Source organism: Cygnus atratus, chromosome Z (genome assembly GCF_013377495.2).
Source record: "Cygnus atratus isolate AKBS03 ecotype Queensland, Australia chromosome Z, CAtr_DNAZoo_HiC_assembly, whole genome shotgun sequence".
NCBI lineage: Eukaryota > Metazoa > Chordata > Aves > Anseriformes > Anatidae > Cygnus > Cygnus atratus.
The window spans coordinates 62,260,074-62,286,235 of NC_066396.1; the positions used below are offsets into that span (position 1 = coordinate 62,260,074).

The 26,162-nt window shown below is 41.0% G+C and overlaps 1 protein-coding gene across 8 annotated transcripts in view; it reads right to left on the bottom strand.

The window, feature by feature from the left end:
• MCC (MCC regulator of WNT signaling pathway) overlaps positions 1-25,680 on the bottom strand; it is a 207,507-nt gene extending 181,827 nt beyond the window's left edge. The window contains exons 1-4 of one of the 8 annotated variants that reach the window (XM_050716462.1): positions 8,485-8,511; positions 7,531-7,654; positions 6,519-6,603; positions 5,398-5,645 (exon numbers count right to left, since the gene is read on the bottom strand). In XM_050716462.1, the coding sequence (XP_050572419.1) occupies positions 5,398-5,632 (235 nt within the window). In that variant the 5' untranslated portion in view covers positions 5,633-5,645; positions 6,519-6,603; positions 7,531-7,654; positions 8,485-8,511. Of the gene's footprint in view, positions 1-5,397; positions 5,646-5,932; positions 6,175-6,518; positions 6,604-7,530; positions 7,667-8,484; positions 8,516-8,645; positions 8,686-25,400 lie in introns of those variants that run through there. The other 7 variants (XM_050716463.1, XM_035562608.2, XM_035562606.2 and 4 more) reach the window with 7 other exon arrangements.
• Between the last annotated feature and the right edge of the window lie 482 nt (positions 25,681-26,162).

The following is a 26,162-nucleotide window of genomic DNA, read 5'->3' on the forward strand; positions in this document are numbered from 1 at the left end:
AAAATGAAAGGAGGCATGACTATTAGAGAGAAAGGCATTTCCAGTATCTCTAGTAATTTATTTCTGATCTCTAAATTTGACCAATATAACAGATTCTGAAACTCCAGCTGCTAACATGCTGTCCTCCTCACTCATTCACCTTTGGTGTCTCAGCTCAGCAGAGAAATTCTGGAGTTGTCAAAACTGTGAATTCAGTTATAGCTGGTAATTCATTCAGGATGTATGTTGTATTTGACATACAACTCTTGCTCTTACAGTAGTAATCAGAAAGTGGGGATCCATTAGGTATGATGCCATACCTCCCGCAAAGGTAATGTCACAGAGGACCATGTTCTGGTGGTGGCATCATTTCGTTGTGCTAATCTGAACGTAAATGACATATCATCTTCTAACAATTAACATTCTGTGCAGAAGCCTTGCATACTGCAACAGAGAAGTGGGTGACTATAAGTCATGACTATAAGTCTATCCATACAAACATGCTTTTTAGTTTGATAAAAGATAGCTTTACCAGACTATGCAGATGGACCTGGCATTCTATGATTTCATCTTTGCTCACAGAGTACAAGAGATAATCCACCAAAATGGTAGGGCACTAAAGGATCCATAATATCAGGAAATGTGTGATATTGTAAGATTACCCTGCATCGGCTTCTCAAATGAGTCTGGCTTGTGAATGGCAAACATGAAGACAATTGACAATGAAGGATACTACAAGCACAACTGATCTCTAGGTCACACAGTTACACCTCAACTGTGTGTCTTCGACAGCAGAGATCCAAAGTCTGATTGCTATTTTCCATGAGGTAGCAGTGACATTTAGTTAATTAAAGATATTCATTTAAGACACTTAATACATAACATAATTCATATGTGCACTGGACACAGCTCACAGCTTCTGGGAGAAAATCATTCTAGAATCTAGTATTTTACTTCTTGTATTTCCACCATAGGCATACTCTGCCCACCAGTCTTGTCCTTCTTCCCCATTCCCTCCAATTTTTTAAGCTATTTGATAATTTCAAAGACATTTGATAGTGGTGTCACAGTCTCAAATATACTAAATTCCTGAAGGCACTGAGAAGAATGAGAACTACAGTACTGCTGCTGAGAAAAATAATGCAATGTGATGCAATGCTCACCCTTGATTAAGCTGTACAACTCCTGGCTGCAGGACATAACAAATGCTGAAGACCAGCATAGGTTCAAAGACTCATTTCGGGAAGACAGTTCCACAGAGGGAGGGAGCAAGCGCACGAGCATGTATATCTCTAGTTCTATGTCCCTGAACTGAAATTTAATAGGAAAAGATCATTACATACTCACTCTATTCCTATTATCTTCTCTAAGAATTTCCTTCTCACAGCTCTAAGAGACAGGATATAATTTCAGAATAATCTCTAGACTAAAGCAGTTTAGCTGTTCTTAAATTTCTACACATATTTTAACCACAGGAAACTTTTATACAAGTATGTGCCCTATCAAAGATGAGAGCACCCATTCTATATAATACCTTCCTTTCTAGATTTGCTGGTGTTTAAAATACAACATATATATTGCAGTTTTAATAAGATTACTCAGCTGTCAAATACAAATCCCACAGAAAAACAGGTTCATTTATTCTGCTGCTCATAGAATTTAGCACTCTAAGTTTCTAGGGAAAAAAAGGTTACATATAGTCTGCTGCTCTGCACAAAGACAGCAGTATCAAAGGAGTATTTAAAAGTAATAAACTGAATCATTTACAGTTGATGTAAATTCATACGTAGTTAAGTTTAGCCTAACAGATAGTCATGGCTGTTTCAGTCAAACAGATCCAGGGTGAAATTCTGCTCATAAATCTCAAGAACAATCTGTAGTGCACCTTTGAGATCATGTTAGCTCCGAAGCTTTCAATGAAATGTAGCATAAATAAATGTAGTCACTGCATCAGTTTCTTGAAGGCAATTTATTTGCAATAAGATCAAACATGAAATTCATGCAAAGTAAAAGTAATTATTTTTCAGCTCCAACCGGCCAGCCTCTCATGTTTACCCATAAGCTAAATTTCAGACTTAATTTCTATAATTCCTCTGATTTATTCTCATGCTTGATCCATAATGTAAATGCATTACCATATGAAATTTTCAAGGGACTTATTTTCATTCAAGAGAAAGGGGAGTTGGTTATGAACTGATTACTTATCACAAATTGACAGCTAAAGATTGCTAATGGACTCCAGTATTCATAACTGTTTATCTAGAATATGAAATCAGACCAGTAAGTACAAGCAGCTCTCAGTGCGACAGAAAATCCTTCACTTGGTCTAATGAATGAATTCACTAATAAACATCATTTCTTATTCATCGGCAAAACAACAGGTATTAGAAACAGGCTATCTTTATCACAAAACAAAAAAACAGCAATTTACTAATTACCTGGAAAGTGCACACAAATCTATAGAACCTATAAAATAAATGCTTCTAATTCTAGCTTTTACATAAAACATGTAAAACAATTAGCACTGAAAAACCTGACAGAAGCCACAGCTGTTCAGGTCATTTCCTGCCTTAAATCATTAGAAGCATAGTTCTTCTGTACTGTAAGGGCTCATTTGCCAAGGAATCCACTTCCATCACTGGATACACTATTCACACAGATTTAATATACCCATCATGGTTCTCAGTCTCTGTAACCGGAGCAGTGCCCACAGATCTGATCAGCAACTGCCATTCTTCCCATATATCCTACTGAAGTGATATACTAAAGAGTCAGGTTAGCATACTGTCATTGCAAGTCTCCAGCAACACTTTCAGAAGTTATTCATATTTAATACATTTTAAAGAATGTCAGAAGAACATTGAAGTAAAAAAATTCACACTCAGTTTCATCTACAGAAAAAGCACTAAATAGTACTTGCAAACTAAAGATTCCGTTAATTTTAACAGTGTGAGAACTAGAATACATTGTAATAGCCTTGATTTGCTGATATCCAAGCAACTAAAAATGTCATTCTTGGAACTTGAAAAGCGTCCTTTTTCATGCATTTGAATAAAAGATTAAACTATTAAATCTTACACTCTCTTTACTGAATTTCAAGCTAGTAGACACACGCAGGTTTGGCTTGCTGAGCATATATACTCATATGCTCATGACTCAGTATTACTAAACCTGAATCCTGTATCTTGATTAAAACTGTCATCCATTTTAGCTTACTGGCATGCCGCCTGGAAATACAGGAGTAGAAACATTTGTTGGGCAAATCTATTGTAATAACCTTATTCTCATACAGCCATTAGAAATACAGACATTAGAAAACAGGAAAAAAAAGGTAGAGACTGAATAGGTACATGACACATGACCACAATTCTGCCACCTGACCACTTCTGGGCAGCAATTAACAAGATTTCTTTGCGGGATGCATTTTGAGACTGTAATGTAGACCTTTCTCCAGTAAAGTTTAGGCCCTCTCTTTTAATTACTATAAACCATAATTATTAAGCAGATTTGTCCAAGAAAAACATTTTAAAGCCCAAGTTGCCAGAAATCTCTAGCAGCCATATAGGGGACAGCAAACATGGAAACTTTAGGGAAGTGTGAGGGCAGAAGAGGTTTTCTATTTTCCAGGAAAATGCAACAATAGCAGCACTGAAACAACAACCAATATAACAAAGGCAGTGAAGATAACTGAATATATGAGCTACAGAATATACACCATTCTTAATCCAATATAGAAGATATTCAGGGGTCATCTTGGTTTTGAAGTGTTGTCTGCTACAGCTCCTGAAGGTGATTCATGGTCTGGAAATGCAATTGAGCCCAGGGATTATGAAGATTCAATGTAACCAGTGATGGAGAATGGACACAAAAACTAAACAGTTAATCATCTTTTACCTCAAGCATATACATCAAAGAAAGATAAACAGAGGAAATATTAACTACAACAAAGTATGGCTATAAAGAATAGTAAAAGAGATCAGACAGAAAACAAAGAGCACTGTGAAACAGACTCGCTACGTTGAGAAGCCAAAAAGAAAAATGCAAATGAGCATCAGATGATGGGGTGGTGAGAGAGAAGTACAGTCAATCTAAAAAGCAAGAAGACAGGAAATTCACCAATGATCCAAGGCAAGCAAGCAACATTTGAATGTCTGAGACAAGACACGAATACACGCAGACAGAGTTACTGTAAGACAAAAAAAAACAGGAACCCCGCTAAACAAACGAAAAACAGAAATAATACACACTATGTTTTACATTCTAGGAGACTGACTACTGAAAAGGAATGACAGGTCAGTAACATGAGGAACCAGAACAGAGACAAGCAAACTGTTCAGGAAGAAGCATGAAATATATCTAAGAGTAAAAATAAAAATAAAAATAAAAATACATTCCTAACTTAATTAGGACACATAAAAGGGAAGACTATTGGGATGGCTAATGGAAGACCTCTTATTATAAAAGCATTTAAAAAAAATCTAGGGTCATATAGTCTAAACAAAAGGTATGGGGATCTATCTCTCACTAAATACAATCACAGATTTCTTCTGAAGCATGGGTGTACCCAGACCATGGGCCAGCAGTCATATTTAGCTAGCATGCAGCTACTGCAGGAAGCTAGAGCGCCAACAGTCTCCTCAGCAGTTTCCACAGTAGCTTGCATTGGTGGGTTTTTGACCACACGCTATTGTCTAAAGACCAGCAGCTGTCTTCTGATCTCTTGCATCTGTTACAGGGTGAAAGGAAGCATTTTGTAGTTGTAAATATTTCTGATTTTATGCCAATTGATCAAAATGCTAAGGAAGACTGGACTCAATGACACAGACAATCTTCTGTTCCTACATCCTGTCTCCCTGCAGATGAGATTATACGTTTTTTTTTTCCCTTGTGTTTTTTTTTAGGGGGTAGAGTGAGGGCAAAAGGAAAGCAGAATTACTGTATCCTCTCAATTGGCACATGCAGCACTCAGATCCCCAACTAAGTGGATCAATTTTTAAAGCAGCCAGGAAACATCCACATTCCTAGAGAACCCTATATCTGCAATACAAAGATTATTTCTTTCCTAATTGTTTATATTCCTACCTAACTACCTGCCTTTGTGGGCTTTCTGGACAACAAACGCTCACTCTATCACAGTTATCAGCTGAGCTCCACAGCTCCTGTCCTTTCAAGAAAGCTTGTTGTCTTGGCTAACTAGGATTTTTTGAAGAGGATGTTCTGCAACAGATACTTGTTAACACACCAGATGAAAAGGCTGCATCAGTTTTAACAGCACTCTAATATATGACAAAATTATGCCAAAGCATATTCACAAAACCCTTTACAGAAAATCCTGATGCCAGAAAAATTGGTAACAAAAACTCCAGAGTTTATTGTCTGTTAAACCACATCAGCAGGACATTTAAAAGTCATACCTACCTAAACTGTTATTGCTGCTAGTCGGCCAGGAAGCTATTCTATCCCTTAACTTTTTCTTTTTATAAGAGTCATCCGATTTCACAGAAAGCTCCACTTCCTCCTTTCTGATTTCTCGCACCAGTTCCATGCGGCACTGACTAAAATCCTGGAAGGAAATTTTTCCATTTTCATCTGCTCCCAGCTGGTGCATGATCTCGGCGACAGACTCCTCCATATTCAGCTGGCGGCACACCATCAGCAAGTCATTCCTAAGGATATTTTTAGAGGGAAAATGGGGGCAGGGGAGGGATGAAAGTGGAAGAAAGATTGGAGAAATGGGAACGGAGAAGAAAAAACAACAATTTAGTTTAGAAGAAATACTGACTGTCTAATCTGGAAATGAATTAATGCATAGATTTAACTCAATAAGCCAACTATTGTTTTTTTTGTCAATCCAACAAAGAAACCATGATGTTGGCAAGAAATTACAACACAGACCATGGAAAAGCAGGAAACATTTTTCTTTGTTAACCTCTATTTTCATGCTATTACCCACATTTCTGCAACCAGAGACAGACACAAATGGGAGCTGAATCTTGCTGCTGATCTCCATAGTATCTTCTGAAGAAGTGACATAGTAAGAATTTAAATTGTTATGCTCCAATAAGATCAATGGCAACTTAAATTTCCCTTTTACTTGCGACAGGCCGCACTTGGGACTTCTGCCACTGAAAAGCAGTTAAGTTAAAGAGGACAAATATGAAGGACAAAGAAAACAGCAGAAAAGAGAAACAGCATTTGGAAACCTGTCTCCAAACGCTGTGACTACAAAATCCTCTTAAGAAACTTGACTGGTCCAACTGTTTAATGAAACTCACAAAGTTGTGTGGACGGCAATACTACGAAAAATACTCTGGCACTGTGTGTGAGTGGCTATAAGACAGCTGCAACCAGGTCAACATGGAAGATACTTAAATCATACACTTAAAATTTATGCGGTGGATTTATCTTAGGATAAATGCATGCAAAAAAATGTAAACATACTGCCAAGGGGAAAAAAAAAAAAAAGAACAGTCAGCAACACTATGACCAATGCTATTTTCCTATTTCGTGTGAAAAAGAAAAGAACTTCAGGAACACACCTTCAGCTTGATTTGAGGTATGACATTATTCTCAGCAGAATGCGTTTCAAGACATTTGTTCCCCACTATTCTCAACGTCTTCTTCCTTTATTAAAATCGTAGTAAGATTACGTTTTTTGAAAAAATTCAGCAACAGTTGTATAAAATGCACCATGAATCAGAAGTTGATTACTAAATAATGGTGAATAAGTGGACTATTAGACAAACATCTGACATTCTTCAACAATGACCCTCAGGAAAGGAAGGTTCTTTTTGAAGAGACTGTCATACTGACTTTTTCCAAAACGTTACCCACTAAAAATACCACTGCTTTCTTGTGCAAACACAACTCTGCAAACCAAGAATGAATAATCTTCCTGACCATACAGAGACAGCACCTCTGTTCCTTTCCATACGCTCATTTTTCACAAACAGCAGGAGACAAATTTGATAGACTGTTACGGCTTGAAGAAAGACTCAGCCACCAAAAGAAGTGACAGCAAAAGACCCTATTTCATACTTTTTTCTTGCTATTCCCCTCCCATCTGGCCCTATCTCACTTAAAGAAAGGAAGAGGCATTGAGAAAGAGAAGGAAACAAAATCTTGACACAACCTTTCCAGCAACTGAAGGAAGACAGATACATATTTGTTAAATGACAACTAATCATATTTTAAATAACATGTGGGTGACAATTCAGATCTGAATCAACAGCTGCTCTACACTATCAAGATCTTCTTGGTGCATCATTCTCTCAAATTTCAAAGGTTAAAAAAATTATCACTACTTCAGCAGTCTTACCCTTTACTATTTCTTTCCCTCCATAATTTTCTCAAACTTTTCGTTTGGATTGCTTAATACTACCACACTGACTCACACCACAAATAGTATGAGTATTTCATGGCTTATTTTAAATGCTGCTCATTTTTATGTTGTGCGGACCTTTCCATAGGAAGAAGGCAAAGGAAACGTGTAATAAAATTACTATTACGTGAATTATAGCATATTTAGTATTATTATTTCAATACAAATACCTGAACATTATTCCGAAGGTTTCTAAGGTGTCTACAAGGTCAAGTGAAGTATCTGAAGTTCTTGCATAAAGTGTTTCACTAAAGGCATTTAGTATCACAATCCATGTCTATCCGTCTATCCATTCTAGAGAAAAAAAGCTGTATGCTGGGTGGAGCTTGGTAAGTGTTTCACACAAAAGTTCTAGAACAATGGATTTTTTAGCAGAGATTCTAATAGTGAGAGTGAAGTGTAATAATAATAATTATTATTATAAATAATTACCATGTATTTTATCATGTATACAATAATTTCTTGACCTAATCGGAGATAAGAGAATTAAATTACATGTGCCAACCCTAAAGTGACCGATACTTGCAGTTAAAATTTTGGTCAGTTTTGCTCTTTGCATTTAATCTGGTCAATAAATAAATAAGTATGACAAAACATTCAAGTTTTCATGAGGGAAACAACTAAATTATGTCTACATTAACAATATAAAGCAGAGCTAACCTGAATTCAGATGCCAACAGTTAAACGTGAATTATCCCCCACCTTTAACAACAGAAGTGCTGCGGTGGCATTGACAGCAACTACTTTAGGTACCACTTCAACTATAGCAACAAAATTATGAAAAGCAATTTACAAAGGAACTACTCGTGCACTTAACACCATGTGTGACAAGATACAGTACCACAGATAGGCAGACTCCCCAGAGGAGAACTAATCTTTGGAATTATTACTAGGAAATGAAGTGTAGAGAGATTTTGTCAGGGGGTTCAGGGACAAAGCTGCCTTAGCCTCCGAAAAGGCATTTTCTCACACTTCTGTGGGAGTGCCTTACACAGTGCCTTTGTGCAACAACTTTAAGTCTCCATCACTCATGTCTCACTACAGCCCACAAAGGACCATCTCCAAATTGATGTTTGGCTCCTGACAGTCAAAAGGTGCTAAGCTTTCTCTCCTGTTATACATACCTTAACTAAATATCATTTGTAGCATCTACAGTTTGAAGGCACTGCCTGAAGCAACCTATAGAAGCGCTAGAAAAGATGCAATGAATTACAAAGAACATTAAATCAGAAACTACTAAAATAACCGAGGGCTACCACCACTACAGAAAATAACTTCCAGTGACCTCCAGTGTAACAACCAATATGGCGAAAGTTGGTAAGAGCTTTCCTAATCTCCACCCACAAACATTTTTCTCCAGGGTTGTGTGCTTGCTCACAGAAAAGTCAGTACCAGGGAGTCAGTGTAATTCCATGATTTAATGAGTCAGGGGTTGGACTTGCTCTGAATGAAGAGGGAGTCAGAACAGATGGGCCACTCCATGAGGCCCAGAAACACAGCAGTCTGGTAAACATCCCGCAAAAGATGCTCTGAAAATTGATGTCTACACCAGAGAAATAAATTAAACACACTGCTACCACATATAAAAGTAGTCTAACTGCAGTGATTCCACCATGTATTTTATATTGACCGCTTCTTATTGCTTCATTTCCTGGGGATGTTACTGAACAGTGCATAGTTCAGTATTGGGCCCCTCAGTACAAGAAGGACATCGAGGCCCTGGAACGTGTCCAGAGCAGGGCTAGAAGGCTGGTGCAGGGCCAGGAACACAAGTCCTGTGAGGAGAGGCTGAGGGCACTGGGGTTGTTTAGTCTGGAGAAGAGGAGGCTCACGGGAGACCTTATTGCTCTCTACAGCTACCTGAAAGGAAGCTGTGGGGAGCTGGGGGTCGGCCTCTTCTCACAGGCAACTAGTGACAGGACTAGAGGGAATGGCCTCAAGTTGCACCAGGGGAGGTTCAGGTTGGAAATGAGGAGACATTTCTTCTCAGAAAGAGCAGTCAGGCATTGGGATGGGTTGCCCAGGGAGGTGGTGGAGTCACTGTCCCTGGGGGTGTTCAAGGAAAGGTTGGACCCGGTGCTTAGAAACACGTGCTGTCTGCATCTAGGAAACTTGGGATTGTCTTTAATTTTGACTTTTCTTCTTCAAAGTCATTTGTACACCTAGACTGCAGGTTGCATAGGCAAAGATCAGATGTTTTCTTGAAAAATTACCATAAAACCTTTTTAGCAGCTGAAAACTTAGAATCACAGAATACCCTGAGTTGGAAGGGACCCACAAGAATCACTGAGTCCAGCCCCTGGCTCCACACAGGACCACCCAAAAACCAGACCCTATGTCTGAGACCTTTGTCCAAACACTTCTTGAACTCTGTCAGTTCCACCAATTGGCCTGCAAGTGGTCACTCAGAGGATAGAGATCAATGGTTTTTACTTGGGCTGGCAGCCTGCAGAAGTTGGAGGCTGGACTCGGTGATCTTGGAGGTCTCTTCCAACCTAGACAATTCTGTGATTCTGTGATTCTGCGAAGTGAGGGCCACCAGGGATCAATCCTGGGCCCTATGCTGTTCAGCACCTTCATAAATGATCTAAGACAAGGGGATTGAAAGCACCCACACAAAGTCTGCTGATGACACCAAACTAGCTGGTGAGATGGACATGTCAGAATGGAGAGCTACCTTACAGAGAGACCTGGACAGGCTGGAAAAGCAGGCAAGCAAGAACTGTCTGAATCTCAGCAAAGACAAGTGCAAGGACAAGATAACCAAAGATCCCAGTACAGGCTAGGATCTGTGTGACTGTGGATCAGCCTTGCTGAAAGGGACCTGGGGGTCCTGGCAGACAACAAGCTGAGCAGGAGTCAGCAGTGTCCTGCTACAGCAACCAAGACAAATCAAACCCTGGCCTCCACCCACAGGCGCATTACCAACAGAGATAGAGATGCGATCACATCCCTCCACTCAGAGCTCCGCAGGCCACACCTAAAGTATTGCGTCCAGTTCTGGTCCACACAATCCATACAGTGACAAGGACAGAATGGAGAGGGTCCAAAGGCAGGCCATGAGGAAGACAGAGGAGACAAGGGGTGATGGGTACAAGCTGCACTGGTAGTGGTTTTGTCTTCACATAAGAAAGAAATTTCTTTACAGTAAGAACAATCAATCAGTCACGGGAATGACCTCTCCAGGGATATGATAGAATCCCTGTCACTGGAGGTTTTCAAAGTTCAACTGGACAGGGTGCTAGATAATCTCATCTAGGCTCCTTTTTTCCCACAAAAGGTTGGACCTGATGATCATTCAAGGTCCTTTCCAACCTGAGCCGTTCTACTACCTGATCTCCTTCTATGACAAAGTGACGCGCTTGGTGGATGAGGGAAGGGCTGTGGATGTGGTTTACCTTGACCTCAGTAAGGCTTTTGACACCGTTCCCCACAACATTCTCCTCAAGAAACTGGCTGCTCAGGGCTTGGACTGGCGTACGCTTCGCTGGGTTAGAAACTGGCTGGATAGCCGGGCCCAGAGAGTTGTGGTGAATGGAGTCAAATCTGGTTGGAGGCTGGTCACAAGTGGTGTCCCCCAGGGCTCGGTACTGGGGCCGGTCCTCTTTAATATCTTTATCGATGATCTGGATGAGGGCGTCCAGTGCACCCTCAGTAAGTTTGCAGATGACACCAAGCTAAGTGCGTGTGTCGATCTGCTCGAGGGCAGGAAGGCTCTGCAGGAGGATCTGGATAGGCTGGAGCGATGGGCTGAGGTCAACTGTATGAAGTTCAACAAGGCCAAGTGCCGGGTCCTGCACCTGGGGCGCAACAACCCCAAGCAGAGCTACAGGCTGGGAGATGAGTGGTTGGAAAGCTGCCTGGCCGAGAAGGACCTGGGAGTATTGGTTGATAGTCGGCTGAATATGAGCCAGCAGTGTGCTCAGGTGGCCAAGAAGGCCAACAGCATCCTGGCCTGTATAAGAAGCAGTGTGGCCAGCAGGTCTAGGGAGGTGATTGTCCCGCTGTACTCGGCTCTGGTGAGGCCGCACCTCGAGTACTGTGTTCAGTTTTGGGCCCCTCGCTACAGGAAGGACATGGACGTGCTCGAGCGAGTCCAGAGAAGGGCGACCAAGCTGGTGAGGGGTCTGGAGAACAAGTCTTACGAGGAGCGGCTGAGGGAGCTGGGGTTGTTCAGCCTGGAGAAGAGGAGGCTCAGGGGCGACCTTATCGCTCTCTACAGTTACCTTAAAGGAGGCTGTAGTGAGGTGGGGGTTGGTCTGTTCTCCCACGTGCCTGGTGACAGGACGAGGGGGAATGGGCGAAAGTTGCGACAGGGGAGTTTTAGGTTGGATGTTAGGAAGAACTTCTTTACCGAAAGGGTTATTAAGCATTGGAACGGGCTGCCCAGGGAGGTGGTGGAGTCACCATCCCTGGAGGTCTTTAAAAGACGTTTAGATGTAGAGCTTAGCGATATGGTTTAGTGGAGTACTTAGTGTTAGGTCGGAGGTTGGACTCGATGATCTTGAGGTCTCTTCCAACCTAGAAATCTGTGTCTGTGTCTGTGTCTACTATTGTATAAATGTCATGCAGTAACACATATTGTTCATTTTCGATGTCAAGTTCCACTTACTTTATACTGTCTCAATACTCTCTCCTTTCAGTGTATCAGATCTATGTCAGAACAAGGTAGAAGATTGTAAAGGAGACATTTTCAACTAAACTGACATTTGTAGTGAGTCATAAATACCACAAGTCAGGCTCATGTTACCTGGGGCATTAGCTGGACACACTTGTTAAAATGCCGAGCAGCAATACCATTGTTGCTGGGACTTGTTAAAGCTGAAGCCTCAGTTTGAATTTTCATCTCATTGTGATCAGGAAGGGAATTCATGATAATGCTTTTCCAGGCTACATGAAAACTTGGGGAAGACATAAGATTGTTGTTTGACATTTGCTGGTTAGAGGATTTTTTTTTTCCAAAATCTCAAGGGATGAAAGCAAAATATAAACATAAAGTTGAAAGCAAATGAAAAAAAAAAAAAGAATCATCAAAACAGACCACAGTTCTGCAAAGAAGCTTTTATTCCACAGCCACTGGGTTCTGTGCCATTATCTAGAGTCTATATGGCACTATATGGGTTCTTACATATTCGCTGGATTATCCTGTAAGTACAAGAGCCAAATTGCAGAACTCAGCAAATAAACTGCAGAAGGCAAGCAATGAAGCTCTTATTGTGGAGAAAACACATCTCAAAGAAAAAGATAAAAAAGAAAGCCAAAAAAGAAGGCAAGAAAAGTACTGCAGAAGTAAGCTAGGCTGCCTTATCTGCAGGGAGTAAATAGCCTGTACAAGGAAGGAGGGAACAGAGGAGCGCAGCACTGCCCACATCATGCCAGCATTTCTTAAAGACGGAATTTATTAACCTATGCACGAGGAACACAATACTGCTTTAAACTGTTTTAAGAACCACCACTCCTATTTTCTCACACATGATCTATTCTCCTAGTCTGGGCCGACAGCAGGATACCAGGGTATGTAGCTGCTCTTACAGAATTAAGGGAAAAATATGAGTCAGAGAAGCTTCAGAAAACAAACAAACAAAAAGGAGACATAAGAGCTTGGAGGGAAGGAAACAGGCAGGACTCTATTCTGGGAAATAGCATGAAGAGGTGAAGAAAAAGCTTGGAGTGCGAGGACATTCTGTTAATGTTTTAAATATGAAGAGGAACAGTGCAGAACTCCACTCTCAGGTGTGTAAAGGTCAACAGAACACACCTTATGTTATTGAAGTGTCACCCTACAGAAATACAGCACATGATGAGGCCATGGGAAAGGCTGCAAAGAAAAATTATCCAGTCTTGGACCAATGATAGGAATAAATAAACCCATGCCATCTCTGACAGGTGTTTTTTTACCCTATTCTTAAGGCTTCCACAAGCTCTACACATGACCTGTCCTAGTGCTTCCATGTCCTCTCCTACAAGTTGTGTAACCTAAAACTTCCTAACTGCAATTTAGAGCATTATTTCAGAAAGGATGTTAACAATTTGTTTTCTGTAATCACAGTAACTAAGGTAAAACAGTCATTATATATTTAAAACCCATTGCCTGATGTCCCATCTTCTCTTGAGTAAAGAAATGAAGAAGTTTCTGTGTCTCTGATCATATTCAGTGAGCTGCTCTGATCTCTAGCTGATCCACCAACTTGATGGATGATGGCATGTAAAACTAGAGATCGTCTTAAAGCACACACTAAAATGAGCAGAAAAGCTGAAAGCAGAATTCCTATCTTACTGATTCAGATTTAACTTGAAACCTACTATAAATCTCAGAGTTTCTTCAATTACACATCCTATATTTTTACCACCAAATGTGTTATTGTGCACTTATCCCTACTTCATCTCACCTGATTTTTTTTCAAGATGTATCTCTATTTTCTCAACACCAATTTAGATTCCAGTCCTCTCCTCCAGCACATCTGCAATCTTATCTTGGTGCCATCCTAAACTTAATTAAGCTTACTCATTATCATGTCATCCAGATCATTAATCCTTAACAGTACTGATCTGGCCTGGGCCATTACAATTTCAATTTGATACAATCTTCTAGTAAAATAAACTACTGGTATCTAACAATCTAAGTAAAGGTTTCAAAAAAAAAATTGGATCTGCTAGTAGTGTCATAAAACATCAAAAGCTTTGGTAAGCACAAGACAGAAGGCATCTCTTGTTTCACTTCTACCACTAACTTCTTCTAATAGATTTCTGATACATCATATGGGTTTGATACAACGTATTCTTAACAATTCGGTATTCTGCCAGTTAAACACTGTTTACAGACTGATCCCCATCTCAACATGATTTTAAAGAAAAGAAGCATATTTTATCTTTCCCAATTTTCTGTTACTTCTATCTTCTGAAAGATCTCAAGAATGAAAAAAAGAAAACACTCAAAATAGTTCTGAAGCTGTCTTTAAGAACCTTAACTTAAACCAAGTTTTTCAAGTAAGGCTAATTAAAACATAAATCCAAATATCTCTAACTTCTTTCTTCCCCTAGCCTTTCAAGGTAGTAGTTATCAGTCCTATTTACAGGAACCATCTCACTGTATTTAGTATTTTCAGTGTCAGAAACAAACAAAACAATTTCTTACACCCTTCAGCATCAGCCACCAACAGCTTACTAGCTCCCTTTCCTGAGCGCCTTTTCCTTGGTTTTCCTCTTATTGTTTACATATTCTGGAACAATTTTTGTCACTCTTGAAACTCCTTGCTAGTTTTGTTTTCTGCCTTGCATATTCCGCTGTATGTTCTGCAAGTTCACAATTAAACTCAACAACCTGACTCGGTTCCATCATGCTGAGCAGTAGCAGGAAGAAGGAAGGGGTAACTGCCAACCAGCCCCTGAACTACGTAAGCTTTATTCATAACTCAACCAGCTAAGGTTTAATTCACAGCTATGCCCTGGCTTGTCAACCTCTCACAGTACCATTCTATACACAGAGCCTACACCACCGTTGCACAGCCTATGACAGCGCTCCTTCTCCTACAGGGGGAAGCTTTCTCCAACAGTCAGTATGTCACTTCACGGTCCCTGCTACACTTCAGACTAGATGCAGACAAGACCAACCATCTCTCGCAGGAAGTTCCAGAAATGAAATGTTTGGTTTGTAGCAGGAACAACAAATGCACATTCTATTTATTAGAAATAAGTGGTGTACTCTGAACAGTCACTTCAAACTGTTAGCACAAACTGCATCTTGCAACCTGTGAGAGCAATATGCCCATTTTCAGCTAAGGCTGTCACCTCTGAAGAGGGAATTGTTGCAGGCAAACAAAGGTCCGTTTATCGACAAGAGGCAGAGTCTGTCAATAGAACCTCTGCCACTCTATGCTTTCCTTTGTGCTGCTCACTAGTTTCAAATTTTGCACAAACACAGTATCAATTCAGCCTACAGACTCTACCATAGGGTAAGAACTACCAGGAGCATAGATTTCATTCCCTGGCAGTCTGGTCTTTGTTACCTTACCTACCCATACAAATAGCGTAAGGGATTTCATTGAATAAATTACTGCTAGTGCTACATAAATACTGTTCCATTAAATTTCAGAAAGTAGTGCTGCAAAAACAAAAACTCTCAGAAGAAAGAAGACATTAAATGTACTCATTACAGCTAATCATTACAGTTAATTACAGTTAATTAATATAGAAAGTCATATATGGGAATAGTCACTCTGCCAGGACATACTCCACATAAGTACTATTTATTCTAGAGATGCACGAGTGTTCACAGTAAAAATTAGGTGGGTTTCTGAAGCCGTGAATCCACAGCTTAACTGTTTTTCTCCAGGTGCCGTTCCAAGCCCATCCTTCCAAAAATACAATTAGGCAGAGCCTAGTTAATCTCTTTCATTTATAAGCTGAGGTGACAAGAGTACAATTAAAACCTCTGCTCTGTTTTGTGGTTTTTAAAACCATGTCGTTTTTCTGGACATGAATTAACTTTTAGAGATGTTTCTTAGTTGAGAGTATTTAGATCGAACAGTGTTGAAAACAATCAAGCAGACATTGCCAGAAGGATCACAACTAAACCCTAACCCCAGTGTTTCTGGCCCCTCTCCTGTACCAACACAGCCATATGACAAGCCACAACCATGAACTACCTGGCCCAGAAATAAATATTTTTTTATGGGGCTAGTTTTCAGCCAGAGCAGTTCTTCACTCTCGCTCACTGAACAAATTCTAGTGCAGACAGAAGTGAAACTTCAGGACTGCACACAGTGGAACAACTCCTTCAGCAGCATCCTGCCCTTAGATTTACTTAAAAAACAAACAAACAAAACAAAAACAAAACAAACAAAACACCTCCACTTTTTGCAACTGATTTCATAAGGAATGTAGGCACCGAGCTCAGGGCTATGTATTTGCAAAAAAGGCCCTGTGCCCAAGTATCCTGTGAGGCTCCGTACTCCCTGCCAAAACACGCATAACCTGTTGTTTGAATAAATTTCAGATACTAATTACCCTACCCCAGAAATCCAAGACAAAGACTTCTTAATTGTTTTAGAATCCATCCGCAATAGCCTGAAAAATATTTGTGCACGGTATCCTCAAACTGCACCAAAAACGGGAGATAAAGAAATAAAAGGAGTCAACCACTCAGTAGCAGAAGTCTTCTCTCATCCAATTGCTTCCCAAAACAGTCGACTTATCCATTACTTTTCAACTACAGGTTTTGGCAACCTAACACTCAAATCATCTAGAAAGTCGCTTCTTGTACAGAAGCATGAGCTAACCAACACTGGCTAAGAAGGATGCCAACTACCCTGTCCGTCACGAGCAGAGGAAGATGCAATCATCAATAGGACCGATTCAAGTATTTACTGAAGTCCCAATACTACTGCCGAAATAGCCACCACTGATCTCTGTGCTATAACCGTAGGGCTATGGATTTGCTAGAAGGACTAGGTACCAAAACATCTTGTAAGGCTACCTGCTTGCTATGAGCCTAGAGAAGAGTACTGTCCCCGATGCTGTAAGGACAGACAAGTTGTTTTGGGGATCCTGGGCAGAATGACAACAGCACTAAGTTGTAGTTACAATTAGAGCTTTATTATTTAACAGAATTTTCTGATCAGCAGAGGATTTTATGATCAGAATAAGCCTACCACAGATTTTTGCAGTTGTACTTGATGATCTTTTGTTGGTCCCTTCCAACCAAACAATTCTATTCCAGAATTTTACAAGTAGCATACCACAAAAATTCATAGCACAACTTAGCTTATGGTCTCTCAATGTGTTTGTTCTAATCACCCAGGCCCTCTGCAGATTGGGTCAAATCTCCTGGCACGCAATATAACAATCATATTCTGGACTTGAAACACACAAAAGAATACAAGTCACTCACTCAACGCTCTGAGGAAGCAGACTACAGTGGGATGTCCCCAGACACTGGAGGATCACTGGTTTTGCCGTCCTGCAGGAGATCTGGTCCAAGTCCTGCCTACAACTTGTAGCTGCTTGATTTTATAGACAGTGCTCTGTATGCTGTTATGTTTCCCTGTTCTCTGACGGGGTCATCAGAACCTGGCTGGCCATGTGCCTGGGACCTTCAAGGCTGGTTAAGAACTGAGGAAGTCAGCCTGGCGCCCAGGAACCTTGAGGCTGGTATGGAGGGGGAGAAGTTTGCCAAGTGTGCAGGACCTTCAAGGTCTGATGAGGAAGGGAAAGAGGAATGATACACGACCAGCTCGGTCACAGAGAATAGCCATTTCCCTTATAAAATAGTGTGTAGTTATTCTAACCATATTACCGGGGTCAGGAGCTGAGGGGTACCAGTCACAAGTATATTAGTAAAGTTTTAATATTTCAGAATGGCCATCAAGAAACCCAGCAAAGCACAATAAAAAGATGCCAGTTGCTCAACTACTACTTTTTTTTTTTTTTTCCTCCAGGGCCACAAAAGGCACAAATAATTGACTTCAAAGAGAGGTTCAATTCTGTTATGGTAATAACCCCAATAACACAGTATTAGCAAGAAACTCATTAAAATGAATAAAGTAAGAACTAGCTTCAGCACTTTTAAGTTAACTTAATGGTAACATTCATTCAAAGACATCAAAAAGTTCAACAAACTGAGCATATTGCTCAGTTTTTCAACATTACAATCTACCTGGACATGAAGCTTCAAAGAAAAAGAATACAATAAAACCACTTAACAAAAAGTCTGATATTTATACTTAAGTCACTTTTCACAAGTTACTAATGCCAATGAGAAAGAAAAATGGATTAAGTTGTGTAAAACACACTAACTTTAAAACTTGAGTAGCTCCAGCTAAATTGTCTTACTATACCCCTTCTTCATGAGTCTGATGTTTACATAAAGACTGGACAGCTAACTAATGCTAAAATATGAAAGGTTCAGAAAACTCAAGTTTGAATATATTCCTCTGACTGTTTATTAATGGTAACAAACAGAGACTTTGAAATGTGTAAGCCTTTAGTGAATGTTAATTCTTGGTATGGTTGCTAGACATAATATTTAACACAGGGATAATTTTTCTTCAGCCCGAACTAAGCATGCAGGGTGTTCCTCTGGCTTTTTGTCTATACCTGTCCCTCAGATTTCCCCCATAACTCACTCCTTTTTTCAGTTATGATGCTCTAAGAGGACCTATGGAGGACAAACTTTGAATAAAAACCCACAGAATTCTATATAACTGTGGAACCACTGACTAAGGCGAGCTGCAAAAGAAACAAAGAGTACAACTATGTAAAAAACAGCACAGTGCTTCCAACTCACCATCTTATTTGACATACAGTATTGTGCTGTAACTGTATAAAAGCACTCTTTCCATTACCTGCTCTGCTTCACAGTCCCTGCAGCACCTTCCTAATGGAGATAGATGAAAAATGATATTAAGTCTAGGAACAGTACCTGGGAGCTGAAACTATTTTCAAGACACACAGGGAAAAACAAAATAAAATAACAGGGCAAGAGCAAAGTAAATTTCAAAAAGGCTCAGGCAATTTTTGTGGGAATTCCTAGAATGTTGTGGTTCAAGAAAGCACAGAGCAAATAGTCCAGATCTCAAGTGAGAAGAACATCTTGAATATAACAACATTACAAACTTCATGATGGTAAGAATGACCCAACAATATACAGAAGAGCCAGAAAGAATGCAAGGACTAAATGCGTTGTCCTTGATGATATCTGCAGAGTGTTTCTACATGATACTGCCTTTTTAATCAGATGGACGGAGGTGGCTAAACTAGCAGAGTAATATTACCTTTTCTCACAAGCCTTTTTTTTTTTTTTTTGTAATTTCAGTTACAGAGTTATTTTTAAACACCTTGCTTGCAGGATGTACGGCTGTATTGCTCCCTAGTCTGCTCACAGATGAGCACTTAGCAGGTTCTACTTACACATTTTGTTCCTTATGCTGTTTCCAACCAGCAGAGAATAGCCTGAAGGGGCTAGAAAGCACCTACATGCAAAGCATTAACTCATGTCCAAATTAAGTTTTGAGAGAACCTCACTGACTATATTTGCATGGACTCAGAAACAATCATCTTGCAGGTAAAAATCATGTTTTATGACCACGGGGCTGAAGAACTGCATGTAGAATACATAAAACATTATGCCCTGAACAACAAAAGAAGTTGATAAAAATCTCTGACAAACCCGTTTGTAAATTAAGTCTCCAACAAGTGACTTGTGTATATATGGAGCAAATGACAAAACAGCTCTTTGTTCAGATCTTTTTACAAAGTCTGTATATTAGGCTAGCTTCAGAAGAGGCATCACTTCAACATTATACTCCAAGTCCCTGTTACTATAACCATACAAGTGCCTCTGCTCACCTTTGCCCGAGGTCATCTGTGAAGGGAAAACAGTTCAACCACGTGAGAGCATTACCAGAAGTTGAAGAAAGAAAATATAATGACAGGAAGGGTCTGCTTATGTTTTCTTTACTGTATGGTTTCTTGTCACTACCACTGTAAAAACTTCTTTAGTAAGTACAACCTTTGAGGAAAAAATGACTTTTTTCTTGTCAACAGAACTGTGTACTTCAGAACTCTCACCAACACTGGTAATCTTTTAATTGCAACACTCAGAAATACACAGCAGGAAGTAGGAGTCTGGAAACTTTCTGGCCATGCAGAAGGTATGTACCTTCCTTATGTACCTTATAACCTTGATACGCTGCAGTCAGCTCTCCTGGAAGCAATACATGTTTTACCTTAACATTGTTAACACAGTGCACCTCTGTCCACTAAGTAGAAGCAACAGAGAGATGCCAGCAATAACACAAGGCCAAACCTGAGTTTTCTTCACCTCTAGTAAAACAGTAGCAGTTAACCTACTGAGAATTTGGAACTCTGCATTTATCCATTTAGTTCTCATTAAATACTGGTGTTAAATACTTCACACTTATTTCATTTACCTGTGTTATTTACAGGACCTTTCAGAAGTTCATCATGATTTACCCTACATCAGTAGCTTCTTCTTTTTTTTTTTTTTTCCCCTCATCATAATGGTGTGCAGCGGAGTTCTGAACTCACCATTTATTCATATTCTGTGACATTCAGATCACTCCCTCCAATTTATATATGAATTTTAAAACAAACGATGCTTCATCAAGATCTCTGACAATGCTCTGCATGAATGCAATTTGTGGCTTCATGTGGAGCAATAGCCTAAAGTAGGATGTATTCCCTTCAATAAGCTGCAACAAGTAAAGTCAGAGTACAAGCCTGAAAAACGTTATCTATGTTCCTTCTAAACACTTTGCAATAATTACTTATTTTTAAAGTGGAGAGTAAAAAAGGGAATAGCAGAAGATTGTTTCAGGCTAAAAAAAGTAACTTTCATACTACTTTTAAACAAAGAAATCACTGACAGCTTTGCTACTTTATAGTTCTGTTTTATATATGTTCTCTCCTTAAGACCCACCAAGACAAGCTCAACGGGACAGATTTTCTGCTACTACACTATAACCAGTAAAAAGCTCAGCCTACTCTGAGGCAGTAGAGGGCAACCTAAGTCTTATTGAAAAGACTTTTTTGTTTGTTTCTAACAGCATGTGGCCACCAGAAGCAGAAAAAGACTGAAGTGGTTAACAAAATATACTCAGAGAACAAGAAAATTGGGAATGCCCCAACAATTGCACCTACTAGAAAGGGAAGCATCAGATTGTTACTGGAAAGCTTGTTAGTTCCCAAAGCTATGTACCACTAAAACCATTCACGTAATAGATCAAACCCAACAAGTTTCTTTTAACTACTTCTGAAAAGGACTGTCAAAGGAGGCACTCTTTCAGCAAGTGCTTTTAATGGGCTGCACAAGCTCAAAAAGAAGTCTGCAGGTTTGTGTTTTTTTTTTTAAACATCTCACTCCACATTTACCAGAGATTTTCATTAAGACACTGAGCACAACATAAAAAAATTATGCAGATTAAAATATTGTCAAACTGTACAAGTAGAACTTTATTATTCTTAATATAACAATGAAATTTCTCTTTCTGAATTAAACACTAGCTTTGCCTTTCTGCTGCATAACCCTAAAAATTATTATTCTGCATTTAAAAGTTAAAATCAGAAAATTAGCATATATTTGTAACTTAATTATGAAATTAATTTTTTTCTTCACCCATTATCTCCATAGCTCATAGCTGCAATTTTTTGAATGTGCAGGAAATACTTATGTTTAAAGTTACCTTAATTTTACACCATGCAGTGTTGCAATAGAATAACCTGGAAACTCAGTTAGTGACTTCTGCCGTAAACGTGAAATTTATTATTCTAAATGGATGTTTAGTACCCTCCATATATAATAAAGGCATTTAAGTTTCTAAAAAAGGCATTTACCTAGCCCAACACCTGCAAAAACTGAGCAAGCTCTCACTTTCCTTACCGACAACCACCAAGACTACATACGCTAATATTAAAATAAAAGTTACTTTTTTTTAAAATGGCAGCACATATTCCATTCTACTCCATGCCACCCTATATCCTCCCCAAGGCACCAACCCCCTGAAGCTAAATAACCATAGCATCAGAGTCCAAAGCTCCTCAAAGTAAACAGAAGCTCAACAAATGAATACAATTACAGTTTTTTCAGTTAACAGCTCTTTGTTAATAACAACACAATCCACCTACGGCTGCAAAAATTAAGTTTTGCTCTAAAGAGTTTAAGGCCGCCTTCTGCTCCAAGCAAGGCTGACTCAGTTGATAACAAGTGTTCAAAATCCAGTCTTAATCATGGACTGTTTTGCATATATTTTTAGTAGTAAAGTTACCTCTTGCTGAGGTATCAGAAAGATACCAAGCACTTGTGAGATATTAAAATAATTAAGTAACTACTATTTCTCCCAAAAGGAGCAAAAAACATTTGACTACAAACCAACAAGTTAGAGCTTTGGTGTTTTAATAATACTTTTTTATAGCTAGATGTTGCAAAATTTCAATGTTCATATGTCAAATGCAACATGCAGAGACTGACACAGGCCAAGCATTTCATGCCCCATCATTTAGCTTGTTCTTGGTTATGAACACCAACAACCAATACACACATAACAATCACACTCTCATTTCCATATCATCCTAACTATTTAGAACCTCGGACGTCATCAGTATCTCAGGTAAGAGCAGGAAAATTAATCAGTATCACAGGACGTGCTCCTCCTCTCCATCTGTGTGCCTCTATTTCCCTGCTATTATTTTAAAAGGTTTACAGTTTGATGCACAACAAAGCATTTCCACAGCTGAGACACCATGAAACTTCATTAGCAATGCAAACAGCTCTTCTCCTCGTGCAATATGAACTAAATAAACAGGCATAGAAGATGCCTGCCTTTGCTTCAAGAACAAAAATCCCTCCCATAACAACTCTAGAATAGGAGAGAAAGATACCTTATAAACAAACCGCTGCAGTCATTGTGCAAACAAATGACTGAGTAAGCTTCAGCCCTGTAAGCAGAATAGAAGGGATACTCGTTTTGAAAGATACGACAACTTATGTTGAGTGACAGCTGCAAAACCGCAAAATTTGATCCCACTGCGTTGAAAATAATTAAGTTCTGAAGAGGCTCAAACTACTAAGAGATTGTAAAACAGTTCCAGTCCACAAGGAAGCAGACAATTTTACAGTGCCAGCTTCTTGTTTTCAGCTCCTCCTACAGATGCCCAGGCTTTTATTGCAACATCTAACCCGCTGTAAAAGCACATGTAACATGCAGAAGTCAGCTTACCATCTGTGCTGGGCTACACGGAAAGCAACGAAGGTAGCATTGCCCTCAAAGATGGAAAACACCAGGGTTTCCACCAGTAAAGGGAAGACCATGGAAACAGGGCAAAAGGGAACAGGAAAATCAATTAATTGGCCTGTACAGAGAAGAAAAAGAAGTAGCAAGACAAAAAGTAGGCACAGAATGGCAAGATTAAGTTTCCCGCAAAAGTAGATTTCATTTCTTTTCTTTATTTTAATTTACTACATTAAAAAAGATGCAATTACCCAAACACTAAGACTGTAAACAATGACAAAAAGTTACTATGCCATAGGGATGCTGCGTGCCCATGAACCTGAAGGAACTGTCTTCAAGACTGTGGTGGCACATGCTACAAATATATTTTAAAAACACTGAGTCAGTCTGCTTGTGCGTAAGCCATTGCCATAAAATAGATCATGAGAGAAACTGAGACACTACATAAAGTAAGGAACGCATTGCATTTACAAGACTGGTTACCTAGGCTTGCTAATGAAGTCAAGAAGAAATTACTCCCTCTCATGTCAAAGATCATTTGTTAAATATTCATTCATTACTTTCTTGCAAATATGGAAATTTAAGGCAAGACAGTAATTTATGACACAATGTTCTGATCAAGGCCATACCAATTTCACCTTGAAAGCACAACTCCCTTATGAAGCAAGGTATTAACAGCTCTGAACAACAGACTCACTGCCTCCAGAAGGGCATTCAACTATCCTCTGGGCTGTATTTCTGTTTGCTACTGAAATCCAGTATCCCTTCTCAGACACGTCCTTTAGTCCTCAAAGCTTTCAGCAGAGTAGCTCAAGCAGCATTCAGAAACACGTGTTCTGAAATACACATAACACTAGTTGGAATGAAACTTAGGAAAGGTAAGAAAAGTCAGTCAGAAGTGTGAGTGGTTTATGTCATGGTAGCATCTCTCAGCTGTCTGTACGAAGCACAACGGCATCAACATTCTCTCAGTAAGTGCTTTAAAATACAAATATACAAAACTCAGTAGAGTTTACATTACAGGAAAGCATCAAAGTGCAGATCAGAGAGTGTGCTCAGAGGAGGCAGTGCACACTTTACGCGAACGTACAAAGTTTTCAGACATCAGAATAATTTCCATGAGGACAGTAAACAAATGGAAAGAGAAGTGATCTTAACATGCAGGTTAAAAAGCATAGATTTTCAAAGTTCACCTTTCAGAACCACAACTGTCAAAATAATGACCAGATTGGGGAAAAAAAAGTGTTTGGGGAACTGTTTAGATAAGAAATATCATGACCCCTAAGTTTTATTTTTAAGGGACTGCCAGCTGTTAGAGATTTTCAACAACTTCCTGGTTCCAAAGAGAGGACAGAGAAGACTGAAGTTTACTTAGCCTTCCTGCAGGGTCATACTCTCAGGTTTCAGGTTAGTGACAAACTTGGAAATTCCCTCACCCTGACCTGGCTCTCCAGAGGCACTCACTAATCGCAACTAACAGAAGATTTTGGAAATGCTAGTTCCCATCATCTCTTACAAATCTAATGTTCAGAAGCTCAATACTTTTACACTTTCAGTGTGAGACCATAGCACTAGTCACAGAAATATCCTTCCAACTAAACCCAATCCTGAGCAAAACACGCTGCTGGTAACTCCAGACAACGTAACACTTCATTGTGGCTTACTTCAAACACCTACCGCAACTGTACAAGTTCATCACTTATCGAGAAATTTACCAATTTGGGTCATGATCAAGAAACTAACTTGGGAGTGGTACGGGGACTTACATGAGGTGCTAAAACATGGATATTGGTAAAAACATGAGAGGAAATCAGGTGATCTGGGAGACCGGTGTGTGCTTTGCCTTACATTGTAATACTTCAGGCTCTGTATCTATTTTGGACGTAAGCAGGGCGAGCACTGCAGCCAGCCCTACCTCTCCAGACTGACAGGAGCGGGCACGGCGAGGTTTGTGCCCAGCACGTCCACGGGAGGGGACGTCCTCCTCGAGCCCCCCGGCCGGTTGGCCTCCTGGCGAGGAGCACCGGGCCGCAGGACGCGCACGGGCTCGAGGCGAGGCGAGCACCCTGGGGCTGCCGGCGCTTCCCCAGGCCTCGCCTCAGGGGCCAACGGCCGTCCCGCGGGGAGCGCCCGCCCCGCCCCGCCCCGCCCCGGCCGTCACGGCGCCGTTAGGGCGGCAGCGGCGGGCGGAGCGGAGCGGGACGGAGGGTCCGGCCCGGTGGGGGCACCGCCGCCCCGCTGCCGGCAAAAACTTGGGAGAAGTTGCGGCGCCCGCCACCGTCCGCCGCCGGTACCTGCTGATGAAGCCGTCCCCGTCGCCGTCGCAGGTCTGGAAGAGGCGCCTCATCCGCTCCTCCTCGCCCGTGCTGGACGTGTCGCTACTGCTGCTCCCGCCGCTGCTCGCCTCCGCTACGGCGGCTGCCGCCATCATGCGCCCGGCTCCGGAGCAGGAGCAGCAGGAGGAGGAGGAGGGGAGACAGCCTCGGGCGGCCGGAGCCGCCGGTCCCCGCCGCGCCTGCTAACCGCGGGCGGGCGGCAGCACAAAGCCGGCACGGGGGCGGGGAGCCCCGCGGCGCGCCCCCGCGGCGCGCCCCCGCGGCGCGCCCACGGCCCCGCCGAGCCCAGGCGCGTGCCCGTGGCGGGGAGTGGGGCGCCGCAGCAACGCCCCCAGCACCGGGCCCGGCCGGCGGGCAGGGGCCGGGGCAGGGCTCGGCCGGGCCGCTGGTGGTCGCCTGCTGCTGGGTGCGGCGGGCACAGCCTCGGCTGGCTTTGGATGGCCCGTAAATGCCGAGGCCGGGCGAGCTGCGGCAACGCGCAGCGCTTTCGGTGGGGTGCTGAACAGGTGGGAGCGTGCCGCCGCTTTTTGGCACAGCTAAACCCTTTCCCCTCACCAGATCTTACCCGGAACGCAGGTCGTTGGCTCTTCACACCATCACATAGCTTCTTAAAAAGCACCTATTTTCCAAACTTACTCTTTGCTTTTGCCTCTCACTGTCTTTCTGCGTCCTTTGCACTTAAAGTCTTTTTCTCTACAGAAATCGTGTTGCTAAATTAGA